Source organism: Sprattus sprattus (assembly GCF_963457725.1).
Source record: "Sprattus sprattus genome assembly, chromosome: 3".
NCBI lineage: Eukaryota > Metazoa > Chordata > Actinopteri > Clupeiformes > Clupeidae > Sprattus > Sprattus sprattus.
In genome coordinates, this window is record NC_137922.1 from 41,659,005 (window position 1) to 41,677,027 (window position 18,023).

Below are 18,023 nucleotides of genomic sequence, written 5' to 3' on the forward strand. Positions count from 1 at the left end.
AGAGATAGGGTGAGAGAGAGAGAGTAAAAATGGAGAACGAGAGAATATAAGATAAGAGGGGAATGACAAGAGAGAGAGAGAGAGATAAACAATACACAAATAGACAGAAAGGAAAAACAGTGAGCATGGAAGAGGTAGGGATTGAGAGAGAGAGAGAGAGAGAGAGAGAGAGAGAGAGAGAGAGAGAGAGAAAGGGGCAGACAGATAACGGTCCCGATCATAAGCATTAATGTGATAATATCTGATTAAAAACACTAATTGAGGTAGAGGAGGAGTGATTAGGCCCTCTGAATGAGATGGAGGTGGCCTAATCAATTCTCCCTGCTGCTAAGTGAGATGAGGCCCGAAAAATTATCATGAGAGATGGAGGTATTTTCCATGCCGAAAACAGCACCGTTGTGCAAATAAGACCTCTGCTTGTTCTGATCTATGCGGTGCCCTGCAAAATGTACATACTGTGTGTGTGTGTGTGTGTGTGTGTGTGTGCACGTGCGTGTGTTTGCATGTGCGTGTGTGTGCACGTGTGTGTGAACACAGTTGTCTGAGCAATGTGCAAAGCAAAAATATTTAGTCCTGATTATCATTCAAGTTCTTGGATCTCTAAATGCCCTCTCAGATCTTATTTTAGGCTGCTCACCAAAACGAGTAGATAATATGGTGAGAACGATATGGACTATGGTGAGTTCACCGACCATTTTGATGGAAATCGGGCTCATTTCAAGGACAGTAATTCTGTGGTCATAATTTGCCATCATCTGTAAGAAACAAAGATTGTAATCCGGTCCATTAAGTTAGCTCTGTGTGTTTTATTGGCTTGTAATAAAAATAAAACTCCAGCGTAGGTATTTAAACCATACAGAGTCAAACCTTGTTCGTACAGCAGTAACTGCCGAGGGTCTGATCCAAAGAAATGCACATGACCACTTCTCACGTTATAACACATTGCTAGAGGGGAATCGGTAGGAAAGAGAATTATGTACTCCATTTATACCCCTTAATTCATATGGATGGCTATGCCGTTCTTTTGCCCGTCATCATTTCATCAGTGCTCTGGGTACTATTTGGTCCAATAGGTTGGAACTTGCAAAGCTACACTGTGCCCAACAGCTATTCAAGCCATCAGCAAGTGATGAGTATCTGATGTAAAAACTTGCACAGATATTCTGGATTTTCTTATCCTTCTTTTTATTCACAAACCTGTGAGTTATATGCAGTGTCCAGTTTTACTACTTAAGAGAACTACTTGGAGAAAACCTTTTTGGCCTGGATTTGTGTTACCTTCTCTTCAATTTCTGCCGCAGTTCGTTTGGTTATTTCAAGATTTTCCACCAGCTCGGTATCCCCGAGGAAGTTTCCGGAAGCCGAAGACAGCCGAGACAGAAGGCTGTCCTCTAGTGTCTTCAGGGTGATCTTAAATCCATTCTGCTGCTTCGTGAGGTTGGACTGAGACAACAAAAGACATCACAGTGATGAACCATCAATCACAACAAGAATGGCAGACACAAAAGACTCTGACGTCAAGAGCAAGTAATACATTATTCATTAGGTAGCCATGAAGCTAAGGGAAGGAGTGGATTAAAGAACTGAAGATGTCAGAGACATCAGGTGCTGTTTTGGTGGAATGATCGATGCTACCAGATCGACTGAGAGCCTAGAGACTCAGTCAAACAAGAGGGGAAAAATTCACATCACATCTCACTGCTAGATCAGAGTGGATATAGAGATGGATATTACCAACCAATGCCACAATGCTTTTGCTCTCCAGTCTTCAACAGAAAAGAGACAAGCCGACAAGGAATGAAAAGAAAAGCTCTCTTTTCTGCCTTCACTTGTGAAATTGCTACATCTTCCACTTCTGCCATTCCTCAACAAACTTGAGGGATCTCCACTATTCATTTTTTTGTGTCTTGTCTTCCTGGCAATCAAAATTCCTCCTGCTGCTTCCACTCAAGCTGTTTCTCTGCCAATCTGAAACCCTACAGACCTCTGGTTGGGCCACCATTTGCTCAGGAAACTTTATTTCCAGACGAAGTTGGGGGCTCCATCAGAACAGATTCATTATTTCACACTTACAGCAGATGTAATATTGCAATTGTATTTCCAACTGTCTTTAAAAAAAAAACTAGCATAGGGAGAGAGAGGGAAGGTGCTGAGGCACTGTGAAGTAAGGAGAACGAGTGTGTAATTGTGCGGTGACATGGGTGGGTGTGAATGTGTGCTAAGGGAGCTCGGCCTAGACCATAGAGGAAGTGCAGGCAGAACAACCAGATCTAAAATTTTAATGAGTCAGTTATGAACAAGCCGGTCTCCTTTGGCGCTCTGTAAATCTAATTACCCTGGACCCCGAAAAACAAGCAATTAACCAGTCAGCAGAAAGCCTAATTGGGATTAAAATGAGATAATGCACTCAATGCTATCATTTCGGGCAAATCACACTGGCGAAAAAACACACGAGAGTGCAGTCTATGGAGTTTCATCTAGGAAGTGAGGCGTTTTTGTCTCATTAACGGATACAAATGCCACACAACAAAGAGGGTCTTGCACAGTTTAGGGACTACGTTCGAGGCACACTCTGGAGGGACAGATGACATTTTCTGGCCATTTTCTGGGGGCCTTTAAAAGCACAACACACACGTATTCATGCCCGAGCTGACACACGCTTCGCCTTGCATAACAAAAGGGCAACAATGGGTCTTCAAAAGGAACCTACTATCATTTCTCTTTCAGGGCATTCATTATCGGTGTGACAACACAATTAAGGGGTCCTCAGTGGACCTCTGTGAATTTGACTTTCAGTCATTTCATAGGATGACACATATTTGAACGCGCCACCAAAGCCCCATAACAGTACAAGAGGCATAAAGGGGCACCCGGGTGTGTGTGCACAGCTCACAAGGCGAAACACACAAGACGTGGAATCCAACACCTCATTACTGAGCTGCGCCCCATAGCAGGTGCACTGACATTGTCACGGTTCTTTGCCAACTTTCAATATTCATTAAGATGATAACAGCGTAGCGTATCACTTTTTCTCCATACACCCCCAACTCATCCACAACCCCACCACCCCTTTCTAACCATTTCACTGTAATGCTAATTAAACAAGCTTCATTAAGTCACATTTCACTTTCCCCCTTTCTCTTTTTCACTGAGGGGACAGCTGACTCAAAATAACTACCCCCCCCACTCCCCCGGTTTCCCCCTCCCTCTCCATCCTCACTCATTAAAAATGCTGATTTGTCCACGGATGAAAGCCTTCAGGTTTGAATTGAAGTTTGGCCTGCAGAAACAGCTGGATCCAATTTTATGTATATATGTATAAAACTAAAACAAGGACATAGAGTGAAAATGGAAAATGGAATGTTTTTTTTTAATCTCTTTCCCCTCATCCCTCCCCTGCCACTGTCCTTCCTTCCTTCCTTCCTTCCTTCCTTCCTTCCTTCCTTCCTTCCTTCCCTCTCTCTCTCTCTCTCTCTCTCTCGTCTATTTTTCTTCCTCTCCCTCACTGTATCAACAATTCAGAAAATCACTGACAAAATAGGGTGGTTGCTGGCAAATTTCCTTCCGCCTGATATCAGTTCATTCACCGTCCTGCAAATAGCCAACAGAGGGCTGTTGGGCATCTGCGCGCGTTTGACCAAGTGGGCATCTAATTGCGTGGTGCCCCTGGAAAGCTGACGGAAACCTTTTGGCACGGCGCCTCTTATGAGTGTACTGCGTCATAAGCCTATGAGTTCTGATCAAGCCAATTAAACGTAATTACACCCATTTACACGTGCGCACCCCACGGCCCACATCAAACCGAGCACCAGCAATCAGGTCGACTGGATAGTATGTGGCCATACCATTATACCATTAACACATATGAGTCACTGGAGATCAGAAACATCCTGGTGACAAACACATGTGTTTATGGGATATAGGCGCTTCGTGGTAAACTAGATTAATGCATGTGAGTGATGTGGGCTGGTTGAAGTATCTACAGAAGCCCTGGAGTTGTGTGTAATTGGTTGGAGGGAAAGACTTCATACAGTAAAGTAATTATCCTGTGTCCATCTAACTCCCCAACCCAGAAGGGGGAGATGTGGTGGGTGGGTTGGGGTTATAGACCATAATGAGAGACTTTCTGATGTGTAATTGACTTAGATAGCTCTGTGCGTTGGGAATACACAGCATTTCCCAATCAAACAGTAGGGATGATCTTGCTGGCTAGGAACAGACTTTATAGCCGGGATGGACCCTCTACTCCTATTGCTCCCTGCTCAGTGTTCACTGGGATTATTTGTTTCTGGTTATCCCAGGCAACAGACTTGATCTGTGACCCTGAATTTGTATACTAGGCTACCCATTCCTCTTACAATTTCCCTGTACATTCTTACACAGTATACAGTTCATTCAGAAAATATTCAGACCCCCTGACCCCTTCCCTGGAGCTGCGCCTAAACACAATCCTTCTATTAAAAAAAGACAAAAAAAACTTTATCATTATGGGGTTTTGAGTGTATGTTGATGATGGGGAAAAAATTAGTTTAAACGATTTTAGCATAAGGCTGCAACATAACAAAATGTGAAAAAAGTGAATACCAATGGGGCTTGGGCTCCAGGGGTATAACCTTATCCTACATCTTAGAGGCCTTCTGAACTTAATAGTCTGAGTCTGAGCTAAGGTTTTAAAAAAAAGAAAGATGTCAGAGCAAGTGACCTTACCTTGAGTTCCTCCAGGTCTGGTCGCTCCATGCTGACCACAGCAGCCAGCAGCTGGTCCTCCAGGCCGTCCCTCGTGACGGTGAAGTTGACCAGCGTGCACTGGGCCTGCAACTCCGGCTGGTAGTGCGGGTTGGCAAGCTTCGTGTGCAGGATGAGCCGGAAACTAGGGTTGTACTCGCACTCCTTGTCTCCGATTTTGATGCACCTTTTGAGGACAAACACATCTCAAAGATCCATTTTCTCTGTCAAATATGTTACGAGTGCGGTGGCTCGTTTCTACCCAGTGTCTCAGAAACGCTCACATTTATCTTCGAATTAGGAGCTTAAGTAACGCTTGGCTGCTGTTCATACATTCAATGTGTATTTAGGAAACAGGGGTTCTCTAGAATCTAATTATTTAAGGATATTTGCATTCAGCAACCTTACCATCTCTGTGATATTCCTCTTAGGCTTTTGCAAGCAAATGTTGATTTTGGCATTTAACACATTACAATAAACCAGACAAATTAAACAAGGTGTTTTCTCATCCCTGAAGAAAGCTGTACAGTATTGTGTTTAAAATTTGGATTAAAATTGTGCATCATTTATATTTTGCAAGGAACCTCAAAGTCACAACCAACAAATGTTTAGGTTTACTAACTGACTTTTGTTTTCATACAGAATTTACACAATGGTGTGACTTATTTCTTTATGTTTATGACAAATGCTCAAATGTATGAATAAATGCAATAATGAGAATCATGGGACACTAAATGAGTACTTCAGTTTGAAATATCAATGGATCAATGAATAGTCAGATAAGTCTCTAGTTCTATATCGTTCCTACTGACCGCCAGAGGCGGTGCTTACAGCACATGGATATTATCACACGGAACGTGCAGGTCGAGACTTAATAACAACAAAGTCAAACGTGACCTGGGTGACGTCACCCAGTGACCCCGTGACAGGGGTTAAGACACCGGTGGACCCAGGAAGCTGTCTCTTTCACTTCTCGCATTTGCGTTGCAGGTTTGATGTGTAAAGATCGATCGTAGACTAAACTGGAAAAGTTTCGTACCTTGTTTGGTTGGGGCTGTGGTTTCACCCCCCAAGAGACTGCGTTTAGTCAGTAAATTATTTGAATTATTTATTTTCACTGTTTATTCGTGCGGCGCCTTATAAGAGTGCTCTCGCTCGGATTGGGGCTGGCTGCCGGGCACTCCGAAGCGGTGCGTCCCTCGCCGCGGGAGGCTGCCTTAGGCGTTGCATTTGAGGTAAGGTTGTTTTCTTACAAATTGTTTGTAGCGGTGTTTCTCGCCGCTGTTTGGTTTATTAGCGATAATTAGTGTCGCCCGGCGCCCATTTTGTTGCCTTGTAGCTACCTTGTTGTAGCCTTCTTATTTACTAAGTTACCTTAGCTGTACTACCGGGGGGGTGTTCGCCCCCGTGTTCTGCTGCCGCCTAGCTCTTCATTTGGTGCTAGTTGATAATGTAGCGTTTGTTATCATTAATTGATTCTGATTATTGGTTGCTTGCAGGCTTAGTCTAGCCTAGCTTGTTGACCCTTGTTATTTGTTGTAAACTACTAATAATATTGTTGGGGTGCTCACGCCCTGGGTGTTTTGTGGCCTTGGTGGTCTTTTTATATTAAGACTAAAAATACTGTTGGGGTGCTCCCGCCCCTGGGTGTCTTGTGGCCTTGGTTACCTCTTTGTTTTTTGTCTTTATGTATTAAGACTAAAAATACTGTTGGGGTGCTCTCGCCCCCGGGTGTCTTGGGGCCTTGGTTATCTCTTGTTTTGTAAGACAAGAAATACTGTTGGGGTGCTCTCGCCCTGGGTGTCTTGTGGCCTTGGTTATCTCTTTGTTTTTTGTCCTTATGTATTAAGACTAAAAATACTGTGGCGGTGCTCTCGCGCCTGGGTGTCTTGTGACCTTGGTTATCTCTTTGTTTTTCTTTTTAAGACAAGAAATACTGCTGGGGTGCTCTCGCCCCTGTCCTCTCTCGTCAGCTTGCCCTGTCCGGTGCCTTCGCCTGACTGGGGGACATGGAGTATCTCCACTGCTGCGTGAGCTGCCGGGCGAATCTCGAGATGGAAGACGGGCATCGCGAGTGCCCCTCCTGTCTGGGTCTCGGCCACTTACAGCAGGGCTTGACCGACCTTGCCTGCGCTGACTGCATGTGCCTCAGCATGGAGACACGAACTGCCAGGCTTGCACTGGTGGCTGCGCCACGGGAAGCTTCCCTGAACCCGGCGGGGCAGGGTGCCGTGTCTACTGCAGCGACAGTGCCCAGCAGGCGCCATGGGGTGACCTCACGCCCCGCCTTCAAGGCGCATAGGTCGCGCTCGGCCCTCTCCGCGTTGGCCGTGCCGCCCTCGGGCCCCTTCATCAAAGAGCTTCAGAGGTGCTGGACGGACCCCAGACGTTTTTCGCACCTCCCCAGCGAGTACAGGGCTCTGGCGGACATGCAGGATGCCCCTGCGTATGGCCTCCAGCAGATGCCCAACATCGAGCCGTCTATGGCGGCATTGGTCCTGTCCCCCAACGAGGCTCTGCGCCCGGACGCTAGGTGCCCCCGCGCTCAGTGCCGCATAACGGATGATCTGCTCGTCCGGAGCAACGACACGGCGGCGCGGGTGGGACGCCTTAACAACTCCACGTCCCACCTATTGTTGGCCCTCGCCCAAACATCTCAGGGGACGGCCGTGGGCTCTCAGGAGCTCTGCGAGGCTGCGCTCCAGGCCTTCGCCTATTCAGCGCGGGAACTGGGAAGGCTCATGTCCTTTTTGACCCTCGCCCGCCGCCAGATATGGTTAGCCCAGTCGCCGCTGGCGGAGCCGGACAGGAGGGTCCTGCGCTCTCTCCCTGTTGTCCCCGGGGAGTTGTTTGGCCAAGCCGCGCAACAGGAGCGTCCAAGTCGTCCAGGCACGGGAACAGTATGCCGGTCTGCGCCAGCTTCCCAAACGTGGCAGCACGGCTTCGACCTCCAGGGGGCCCGCGCCGGCGCGGCAATTTCGGACGCCGCGATATCGGCCCCGTACCCGCCAGGACTCAAGGCGGGCCGAGGACTCAAAGCAGGCCGGGGACTTTCGCCGGCCCCAAACATCTCAGGCCCGCGGCGCCGCTCCCCCCACCCAACCAGCCCCTCGTCGCACCTATGATGACCGACGGGGGCGATCTGGACGACGCTGACGTCGTCACGCCGGCGGTCGGCCACTTTTCCAGCGAGCAGCTCCGACGCTGGAGAGAGCTGACCACGGACCCCTGGGTGCTGTTGACCCTCGAAGAGGGTTACCGCATCCAATTCGACCGCCGACCGCCGAAGTTCCAAGGGGTCCGGACCACCACCATGTCCTGCCCGGAGAAGGCCCTCGTCCTCCGGCAGGAAATCTACAGCCTCCTGGAGAAGGGTGCCATCTCTCCAGTCGAGCGGAGCAAACGGCTAGGTGGGTTCTACTCCAATTATTTTCTTGTGCCGAAGAAAGACGGCGGTATCCGCCCTATACTGGACCTGAGGGCTTTGAACTGCCATCTGAAAATCCTACGGTTTCACATGCTCCGCACTGTAGATGTATTACATAGCATACGAGCGGGCGACTGGTTCGCCGCGATCGACCTGAGGGATGCCTATTTTCACGTCCCGATTGCACCACACCACAGGCAGTTCCTGCGGTTTGCCTTCGAGGGGCAGGCATACCAGTTTCGTGTCCTGCCCTTTGGCATAGCATTGGCTCCCCGGGTCTTCACCCGGTGTGTGGCGGCAGCATTGGCGCCACTCCAGGCCCAGGGCTTGCGCATCCTGCCCTACCTGGACGACTGGCTGATATGCTCCCGGTCGGAGGCCCAGGCCCGCTCCGATACCGCACATGTGCTCTCGCATGTTGCGGAGCTGGGGCTCAGGGTCAACCTGAAGAAGAGTCCGTTGGTTCCAAGCCAGGATTCTGTATTTCTCGGCATCCACCTGGACTCAAGGTTGTTGAGGGCTACTGTCTCTCCGGCCAGGATCATCGCCATCCACCGGCTGCTCGGACGCTTCAGGCGTGGCAGGTCACTCTCCCTCAGGTCCTTCCAACGCCTCCTCGGCATGCTGACCGCTGCCTCTTCTCTGGTCCCGCTAGGGCTGCTGGAACTGCGCCCGCTCCAGAGGTGGCTGAACGACCTCCGCCTCCACCCTGCCTTGCACGGGCACAGGCTGGTCAAGGTCTCCTACACCTGCGACAAGCTCCTCCGTCCTTGGAGGCAGAGGGCTTACCTCCTGCAGGGTGTCCCCCTGGCTGCCGTCCCTTCCCGGCGGGAGGTCGTCACCACGGACGCCTCCCTGGAAGGATGGGGTGCGGCCTGGCAGTGCCGGACGGCCAGAGGCCGCTGGAATTCTCTGCAGTGGCGGCAGCACATCAATGTGTTGGAGCTGCAGGCTGTCTTTCTCGGCCTGCAACGCTTCCTCACGGGCCTGGCCGGCAGACACGTTTTGGTGAGGTCCGACAATTGCACGGTGGTGTACTACATCAACCACCAGGGTGGCACCAAGTCCCTCCAGTGCTTGAGAGTGGCCCAGCGTCTGCTGCAGTGGGCCCATCGTCGTCTCCTGAGCCTCCGGGCTGCGTATTTGCCAGGGGCCGCCAACAGTGCAGCGGATCTGCTGTCCCGGCGGGGCCCCGATCCCGGGGAGTGGCGGCTCAACCCAGCGGTGGTCCTCGCCATCTGGGACCGCTTTGGCAGGGCAGAGGTGGACCTCTTTGCTTGCCAGGAATCGACACACTGCCCCTTGTGGTTCAGTCTCCACGGCCCCAGTCCCCTGGGCCAGGACGCACTGGCACATGCGTGGCCGCGCGACGGCTTTACGCGTTCCCCACACTACCACTGTTAGTGCAGACTCTCCACAGAGTTATGGTGGACCGTCATTCTCTCCTGCTGGTGGCTCCTCGATGGCCGGGGAGAGTGTGGTTTCCTCAGCTGCTACAGCTTTTGGATGGAGACCCCTGGTGCCTGCCGATGAGGCAGGATCTTCTGTCTCAGCTGGGGGGCCAGATCTGGCACCCGGATCCGGCCCGGATGCAGCTCTGGGTTTGGCCCTTGAGGGGCCAGACCCCTTACTAGGGCTTTGCGAGCCAGCGGTGGTCAACACCATTGCCAGCTCGAGGGCGCCCTCCACCAATGCCCTCTACGCCAACCGGTGGAGGCTATTCTCCGATTGGTGCCTGGCGCTGGGCGTGGAGCCTACACGCTGCCCCCTGCCTACCATTCTGCGGTTCCTCCAGTCACTGTTTGACAAGGGTCTGGCACCTTCCACCATCAAAGTGTACGCTGCTGCCATCTCTGCACATCATGCCAGGGTTGAGGGACGTACTGTGGGATCCCTCCCTTTGGTGGCTCGCTTCCTCCGGGGCGCTCTACGTCTGAGGCCCCCCCGGCGGGCCCGGGTGCCCACGTGGGATCTGCCTTTGGTGCTGCAGGCTCTCTGCGGTGCGCCATTTGAGCCCTCGCTGACAGCAGATGTTGCATGACTCTCCATGAAGACGGCGTTCCTTCTGGCTATTACATCTGCCAAGCGCGTTGGGGAATTGCACGCGCTGTCGGTTAGCGGGGACTGCCTGCAGTGGCACCCCGGCGACAGTGGGGTCACTCTGTGGCCTAACCCCTCTTTCCTGCCGAAGACCCTCTCTTCCGGCTTTGTTAATCAGCCTCTCAGCCTGTCGGCGTTTGCAGCAGATCAGGGGGAGAGGTCAGAACTTTTATGCCCTGTTCGTGCCCTAAGGATGTACGTGTCTCGTACTGAGGGCTTCCGTCTAAGTGATGCCCTGTTCCTGTGCCACACCGGACCAAGGAGGGGCCTGGCACTCTCTAGGCAGAGACTGTCCAAGTGGATAGTGGAGGCCATACGGCATGCCTACGGGCACAGTGGCTCCGCGGTTCCTCGGGATGTCCGGGCGCACTTCACTCGTGGTATGGCGGCCTCCTGGGCTTCGCTGAGGGGCGTGCCCCTCTCTGACATTTGCAGTGCTGCCTCCTGGGCGTCCAGCTGCACATTCACGCGGTTTTACAGGATCAATGTTGTCCCTCATAATCCTGTCCCGCTGGCGGTGGTTCCTGGCCCGTCCCAGCAACACTGAGTACGGGTAGGCACTCCTCGTGACTTTGTTGGTATTGGTCATCCATGTGCTGTAAGCACCGCCTCTGGCGGTCAGTAGGAACGATATAGAAAGATGGTTATGTATATAACCACGGTTCTATGAGTTCCGGATGACTGCCAGAGCTTGGCAGTCACTCGGGAGTCTATGTGAGAAGATTTGCCAAGAGACAGCTTCCTGGGTCCACCGGTGTCTTAACCCCTGTCACGGGGTCACCGGGTGACGTCACCCAGGTCACGTTTGACTTTGTTGTTATTAAGTCTCGACCTGCACGTTCCGTGTGATAATATCCATGTGCTGTAAGCACCGCCTCTGGCGGTCATCCGGAACTCATAGAACCGTGGTTATATACATAACCATCGTTTTATGCTTTTAAGTTGGCTGAGAATATGGCAGTTAGGAGAAGGTCACGAAGAGAACAAGAAACGCTGCCTTACCTGCCCTTCTTGATTGTCTCACGGCCGAGCAAAGGCCCAAGGACTGGATCCACGGTCTCCTCCAGATTCTCAATCAGAACCACCTCACCTTCGGCTAACGCCCTCTCGATGGAATCCAAATAACTGACGGAAGAAAGGAGCTAAATGAGACTACGATCAAAATATAGTGTTCCTGTAGCTGAACTTAATGAGACTACGATCAAAATAAGAGTGTTCCTTGACCCGAACTAAATGAGACTACGATCAAAATAAGAGTGTTCCTGTGGCTGAACTAAATGAGACTATGATCAAAATAAGAGTGTTCCTGTAGCTGAACTGGTAGAACAAGGTTTCAACAAAAATTAGGTTGTGGGTTTTGATGCCTACATACGGAATCCTACATACGGAAAACTGTAAATTACTCTGGAAAGAAGTGGATGTTAAGAGAATGATGTTTGGCAGTTTTTTACATTTACATTAAAACATGAAATCATCCGCACCGTCTAAACGGTTGAGGTATCTGAAAAGCAATCTGTCAAAAACGAGGTTAGGTACCCTTTCTGTCCAATCCGGATGACACGCAGGTCCTCCCCGTATTTGGTCTTGATCCACTTGATGCCCTGGAGCTGGGGGTCTACCATGAGGGGCCAACGCTCGCAGCTGGTCAAGATAGTGGCGTTCTCCGTCGACATCCGGTCCGCCGGCAGCCCCTCGTTCTGCCAGGTCGCGATGTCCGCGTCGTCCGTCAGCATCGTCAGAGGATCCAGGTCAGGAGTCACTGGGATAGGAAACTAAAAAGAAAACCAAGAACATATTTATACTGGCTGCTCCCCACATTCATTAGGCTTCATTCAATCAATAGGCTTCAAAAGGTATGCTAATCACATTCCAAAAGTAAAAGTACGATTCTATTTTTGAAGTGCCTAGTTTTGGACAGTATTTGGCCTCTATTGTCTGAATCTGTGATGGTGTTTTAACCTCAGTTGAACTTATTCTTTAATACCCACTCAAAGCTGAGGAGAAAACCAGGACAATATCACTGTTCGCAGATTTAAGCTGGCTGGGAAGCTTCAGGGTTTGTAATTTGGAAAGCAATGGCTGAAAACTCTCATGAGGAAAGTAAAAAATATGAATATATTTGATTTTCTGAAGCACTCAAATGTGAAACAGATTAGCCTCTACTATTTAAACAGGGAGATTCCACCTCAGCAGAAATACATGGATGAAAAAGTGATCTCTAGTTAAGAAATAACCCACAATGGACAATATTTGGGGTTATTCCAAACAAACACTCACTTGACTTGAGTGTATTTGGGATGATAGGCACCCTTATACTAAGATAGGAAGAACATCTCGCTCTTTTGTCAATGTCAATGGCCTTAGAACTGGCTTTAAAAGGGACAGGTCAGCGGCCATATTGTGCAGATGTTATATGCCAATACAGTTTCTCAGAGTCACTAGGTATTTGCATGAAATATCTTAAGTACATGTACCATACATCATACATGATGGATAGACTCTCTTTACGTTTCTTGACATAGAATGATAATGCATTCTCCGAAGGGATGGTGTCAGGAGACTATGTGTCTTGTAAGCACTAAAAGTGTAAATAATGTACAACGCTCCTATGTACTGTAGCAACTACATGTGAGGATATCCGTGAGATGGAGGACTGTGCGTTAGGGATGTGAAATGGCAGACGAATGCACAATTTGTTCAAATTCTCACTTTTACACTCTTTTAAGTGGAGAGGGCTTCGAGCCACACATGAAATATGCAACCTGAAAGTTATAATTTCATGAAAATGCTATGGACTACCACTAAATCATTTGCTTGCTTGAAAACCTTTTCCTGGCCGTGAACTACTCAATTCAATAGTATGATTTAAGAGTTGTTCCTAAAGCTGTTTTGAACGTGCTTGAGAACTGATTTCAAAGGCCCAGTCTGCACACAATTTCCGTAGCATTGTCAAAGACAAAATACAGTTCAAGCAATGTTTAGTCAACACAAAGCCATCCTCTTTTAAGCCGTCTCCTTTCTCTGAGACAATAACACTTCATAATTGGCCCAAAACAACTGAAAGCATCCACACCACACCAGCTCCACATTCTCGGAGGTAGTCTCCCACTGGAGTAAACTGATCCTGATGAAATGCCATCTTGATATAAAAATAAATAGATAAATAAATAAAAACCAAGTTTCAATGCAGACACTCTCAGCCTAAATATGTACGCCCTACATTCATTCATGTACAATTAGCAATCCGGCAGATGCTTTTATCCAAAGAGATGTGTGTGTGTAGAGGTAGAGCTAACAAAACCAGCACACAGCCCTGTTCTTATCTAGCCAACTGGTACACAGTCTACACACTCCCAGGCTGGGCTGGGCTAGGAGCTGGTCTCTGGGCTGGTCTGAGGGTTTGTCCGGGCAGAGAGAGACCTGGAGCTGGCTGAGGTAGGGCTTCCAGGTGCCGTCCATCAGCTGCAGGCGGTAGCGTTTGGTGAAGTAGCCTAGGTAGGAGACGAACGCCGTGATGAGCAGCACGTCCCCGCACAGCGTGCGCCCCTGCAGACGGAAGTTGCCCACCGCCTCGGCCCAGCGCACGTTCTCCGAGGCCAGGCCTCCCACCTGGAACACATCCAGACACGAGGTGAACACGCAGACGGAACATTACGTTTAGTTTGGATCAGTTATAATAATAATAATAGTAACAAACAACTTTATTTATATAGCACCTCATGCTAAAGATTGCAGCTCAAAGTGCTAAACAGTAGACCACAAACTAAACATACATGCAAAACATGAATACATGCCGTCACCAGTTAGATACATACTGCCCAGCACAATTGGAAAGAATATATTAAATATTGCATCAAAAGAAAAAAACCTACTGGAACAGAACATTTCTGGATCATTCTAAGTGAGTAGCATGAATATAACATGCTGTCTGATTCAATCTGACAGCCATTTCTTACTGTGGTGTAATCCTCAAACTCAGGAGATTCACTGATGCTACGCTACTAGAGCAGTGCCTGTCCATCTGACCATGCTAAACATTTTATACTTACATCACTCTCTGCTCTACAAGGCTATCAGACTGCATAAATGCCAAAGGACCTGACCCACATAACAGCTAACTGGAACCAAACAGGTAAACCAGGTCAGAACTAGACCTGGGCCAGGGTCGTAGCAGATCAGAACCAAACAGGGCTGGACTCTGGCGATTTAACATCTATTGAGTTCTTTGCCACCTCCTACATCTACGGTATAAAGATCTCATTTTACTGTAACTTTGGCAAATATTGCTTGTCTGAAAGTTATTCAAAGGCATGCATTCTATTTTAATAAATATATAATGATCAGCGGATCTCTCATTTAAATGCATCATCATTATTTTCCGTGATATAGCCCCTGCTTCTTGCGGGTAATTAAGAAAAAAAGATGTTGGCAGTATCAGTATCTCATAGATTGATTCACACCATCCTGGTATGGGATTTATCTCTTTCAAGGGAGAGGCATGCTGTTCCTGCCAGGAGGTGGATATGTTTGTGTGTGTGTGTGTGTGTGTGTGTGTGTGTGTGTGTGTGTGAATGTGTGTGTGTGTAAGAGAGAGAGAGAGAGAGAGAGAGAGAGAGAGAGAGAGCTGTTTTCAGTTTAAGCGTGTGTCTTTATTTGTTAGTGAATGTGTGTGAATGTCTGAGCGAATGTGTGTGTGCATGCATTTTTATGTGTGTGTTTGTGCTTGCGTATAATGGTGTGTGTTTGTGTGAGTGTATGTTTGTATGTGTGTGTGCCTGTTATGTGAGTGAATGTGTGTGTATGTGCATTCTTGAGTGTCTCTTTTGTTGGAATGTGTGTGTGTGTGTGTGATATCTTCTCAGTGGAGAGGGTTGGGCACACACACCAGGCGGTTGGCAAGGGAGATGGTGCGCGCCGTGGTCTCGGCCTCCTGTTGGCACTTGAGCTTGTCTGCCGTAGCTTTCTCAAACTTAGCCGTCAGCTTCGCCAAGTTCTCATTAAGGTGCTGTCAGAGAGAGGGGGGGGGAGATAGAGGGATGGCAGAGAGAAGGGGTGGAGAGAGGAGGAGTGTTCAGAGGCAGGATGGACGTTTCTAGAAGCTCTTTACATGACAAAGAACAAACAGGTTCATTCCCTGTGAAAGAACAAAAATAAATAAAGAAAAAATGAAGAAAAAAAACTCTGAAAAGTTTCCTCAAGAACGTATCAATATAAAGAGTGAAGTTTCAAAGGCATTCAAACAATTACCACAAGGACAAACAGAATTAATTGGTCGAGGCATGACGACTGATTCATTGGAGCTAATTCTTATTCCCTTTTGTTGAAAAAGAACATTGACACAGCATAATGGCTCAAAAATTGCTGTCTAAGAATTATGATGTATTTGTTTCTTCTGGGGCCTGGTCTGCAGTAAACCTGTAGATGCGATGTGATGAGAGCACCAGTCTGGATTTCAGGCTTCAATGAGTTTTGGTAAAGAGCTTCTTCAAAAACTCAAAACAGCGCATATACTTCTGAACACTGTAAACCTCAAAGTAATCCAACACCCATGTTTGTTCTTACAGGAAAAGTCATTTTGCATTTATTTTGCATTGCATTTAAATGGCAGCCTCTTACATCAAAGAATGCATGGACTTTTTTAAAAGTACTGTAGTTATACCAGAAATGTATTTTGTTTTTCATCAAAACAAAGAACAACCTGGTGGTCTTCGCACAGATATTTGGAACAGCTCAGTCAGAATAAATATGTCATCAGTCAGTAATTAGTCAGTAATGAATTAAATAACTTAGTAAGTAAGTGAGTCATGACCGACCAACCAACAGACGACAAACAGACAGACAGAAAGATTGATTGCTCTAAAATGGTACTGGCACCAAACTGAATCAAAACAGGCCTGTCACTCACATTGATTTTGGCCTTGATGGTGGTCAGCTTGTCCTGGGCTGCGGCCAGCTCGGCGTTGGCCTTGCTCAGCGCCTGCCTCTTGGGCTCCACTTCACAGTAGACCTGGTAGAACCGGACGATGTTGATGACCCAGGAGCAGAGGCCCGCGGCCGAGTACGACTTGGACGCCACTAGCTCGGGCTGGAACTCTGGGTCCTGCAGGTAGGGCTGGATGGCCTTCAGGCAGTTCTCGTGGACGTTCTCCTTGTTGAAGTTGACCAGGGAGTCTAGGAAGGCGTCCACCTTGGCCATCATAACCTTGGCGGCCTTCCAGCTGCGGTCCTTTGGCACACGACCCCCTGGGGCCATTAGGACCATGACGGCGGCTGTCACGTTGGTGACTGCGACCACAGGGGAGCCGAAGGACTTTAGTTCTGTTAGATTGTTCTGGAGAAATATTCAGAAAAGGGGAATATTATAAAAGAGTTATATTATATTATATGTATGTCCATCACACAAATCATATATAACTCCATTCCATTCTGAAGCAGTACTCCACTTACCGGTTCAACACTGCTGAGAGGCATATTTTATTGAAATTGTACCTCTTTGCCCTGCACTGTGTTCACTGTATGTGGCACTGTTATATTAATTGAATGTTAGTTCCTATGGAGAGCCTTTGTATTTGATGGTTAGTTTTTAAATTCATTTGGATCATTTTTTGTAGCCATAGTTCACTATGCCGTACTACTGCAGCCATAGTATAACTTTTTAATCTAACCTTTTAATCTAATCTTTTAATCTACCTTTTAATCTTAAACCTTTTAAGATGCAACAAAAAAGAGATTATTCCCAGGGACAATGCAAATCTTGCAGAGTTTTGTATTGTATTGTCAGTGTGTGCCTTACAGTTCTAGTAATGAATTAGTAACATCCAAGCAAACGGAGGCGGCTGCCTTACTTTGTTGAGGGTGTTGAGGGCCTCCTGGGCGGCCACCAGAGCCGGCTCTGCTTTGGCCAGGTCCTCCTCGCAGTCGCGCTGCACCCGGCTCACCTCCACGGCAATGCATGCCACCTTCTGCTCCTCCTCGTCCGCCACCGCCTTCTCGCGGGTCACCTTCTCCGTCTCCACGCCTACCACCTGGATGAGCTTGTCTGCATCCTCGTTCTTCTGCTTGAGCTCCACTTCCTGGGCAGCCAGCTTGGCTTTCAGGTCGTCCACCTATCAGAAAGCAAGAGGCGGAGCTGAAATATCATGAAATGGTTCGGCTTCTGGTGACACTGAGAATGGGACTGTTTCAAAATAGTTCAACAAAGGGGCTAATTCGACATAACAATATTTCAATGGCTTATATTAACAATTACAGATACACATGACTAACTAACACTTGATGTCAATGCTTTCTCCTTTTCAGTGTAGTTGCCCAAAACTAATTCACATTTCACAAACACTCTTACTGATGCTGCCAATGGCAATCTGCAGATATCACTGCCATCAATACCTCCAGAATTAGCAATAGGGGAGGCATGTGCGGTTGAATGAATTAAACAACATATGCCATTCAGTAAATCAATCCATTTAATGAAACATTGTCCATGTGAATATTTCACACAGTAATGAAATCATCATTATCACCTAATTGAATCTAACATGTTTTCAGAGACAGCTAATTTGTTTTTTCTTTTGAGTGTCGTCAGTCTATCTGAATAATGATCTTATCATAAGAAAACTAAATGCGCTTTTAATTGAACAAAAACAAAGAAGGTCTCTCCCCCCAAAAAAAGGACAATACACAAACAACTGTTCCCTAAGATAGGATTGATGGGAAGCATTTTTTAATGGAGCAAGTTTTTCTAATCGCCCTGCTTCAGGACTGTATTATGTAA

The 18,023-nt window shown here is 48.1% G+C and overlaps 1 protein-coding gene across 1 annotated transcript in view; it reads right to left on the minus strand.

Moving 5' to 3' along the window:
• Window positions 1-18,023, minus strand: part of dnah9 (dynein, axonemal, heavy chain 9) — a gene marked incomplete at both ends in the record, with an annotated part of 112,113 nt that overhangs the window by 30,495 nt on the left and 63,595 nt on the right. Inside the window, 8 exons of the mRNA XM_080833769.1 lie at window positions 1,279-1,443; window positions 4,708-4,912; window positions 11,255-11,377; window positions 11,789-12,024; window positions 13,673-13,861; window positions 15,138-15,257; window positions 16,158-16,583; window positions 17,098-17,358. Coding sequence (XP_080689895.1) covers window positions 1,279-1,443; window positions 4,708-4,912; window positions 11,255-11,377; window positions 11,789-12,024; window positions 13,673-13,861; window positions 15,138-15,257; window positions 16,158-16,583; window positions 17,098-17,358 — 1,725 coding nt within the window. The remainder of the gene's footprint in view (window positions 1-1,278; window positions 1,444-4,707; window positions 4,913-11,254; window positions 11,378-11,788; window positions 12,025-13,672; window positions 13,862-15,137; window positions 15,258-16,157; window positions 16,584-17,097; window positions 17,359-18,023) is intronic.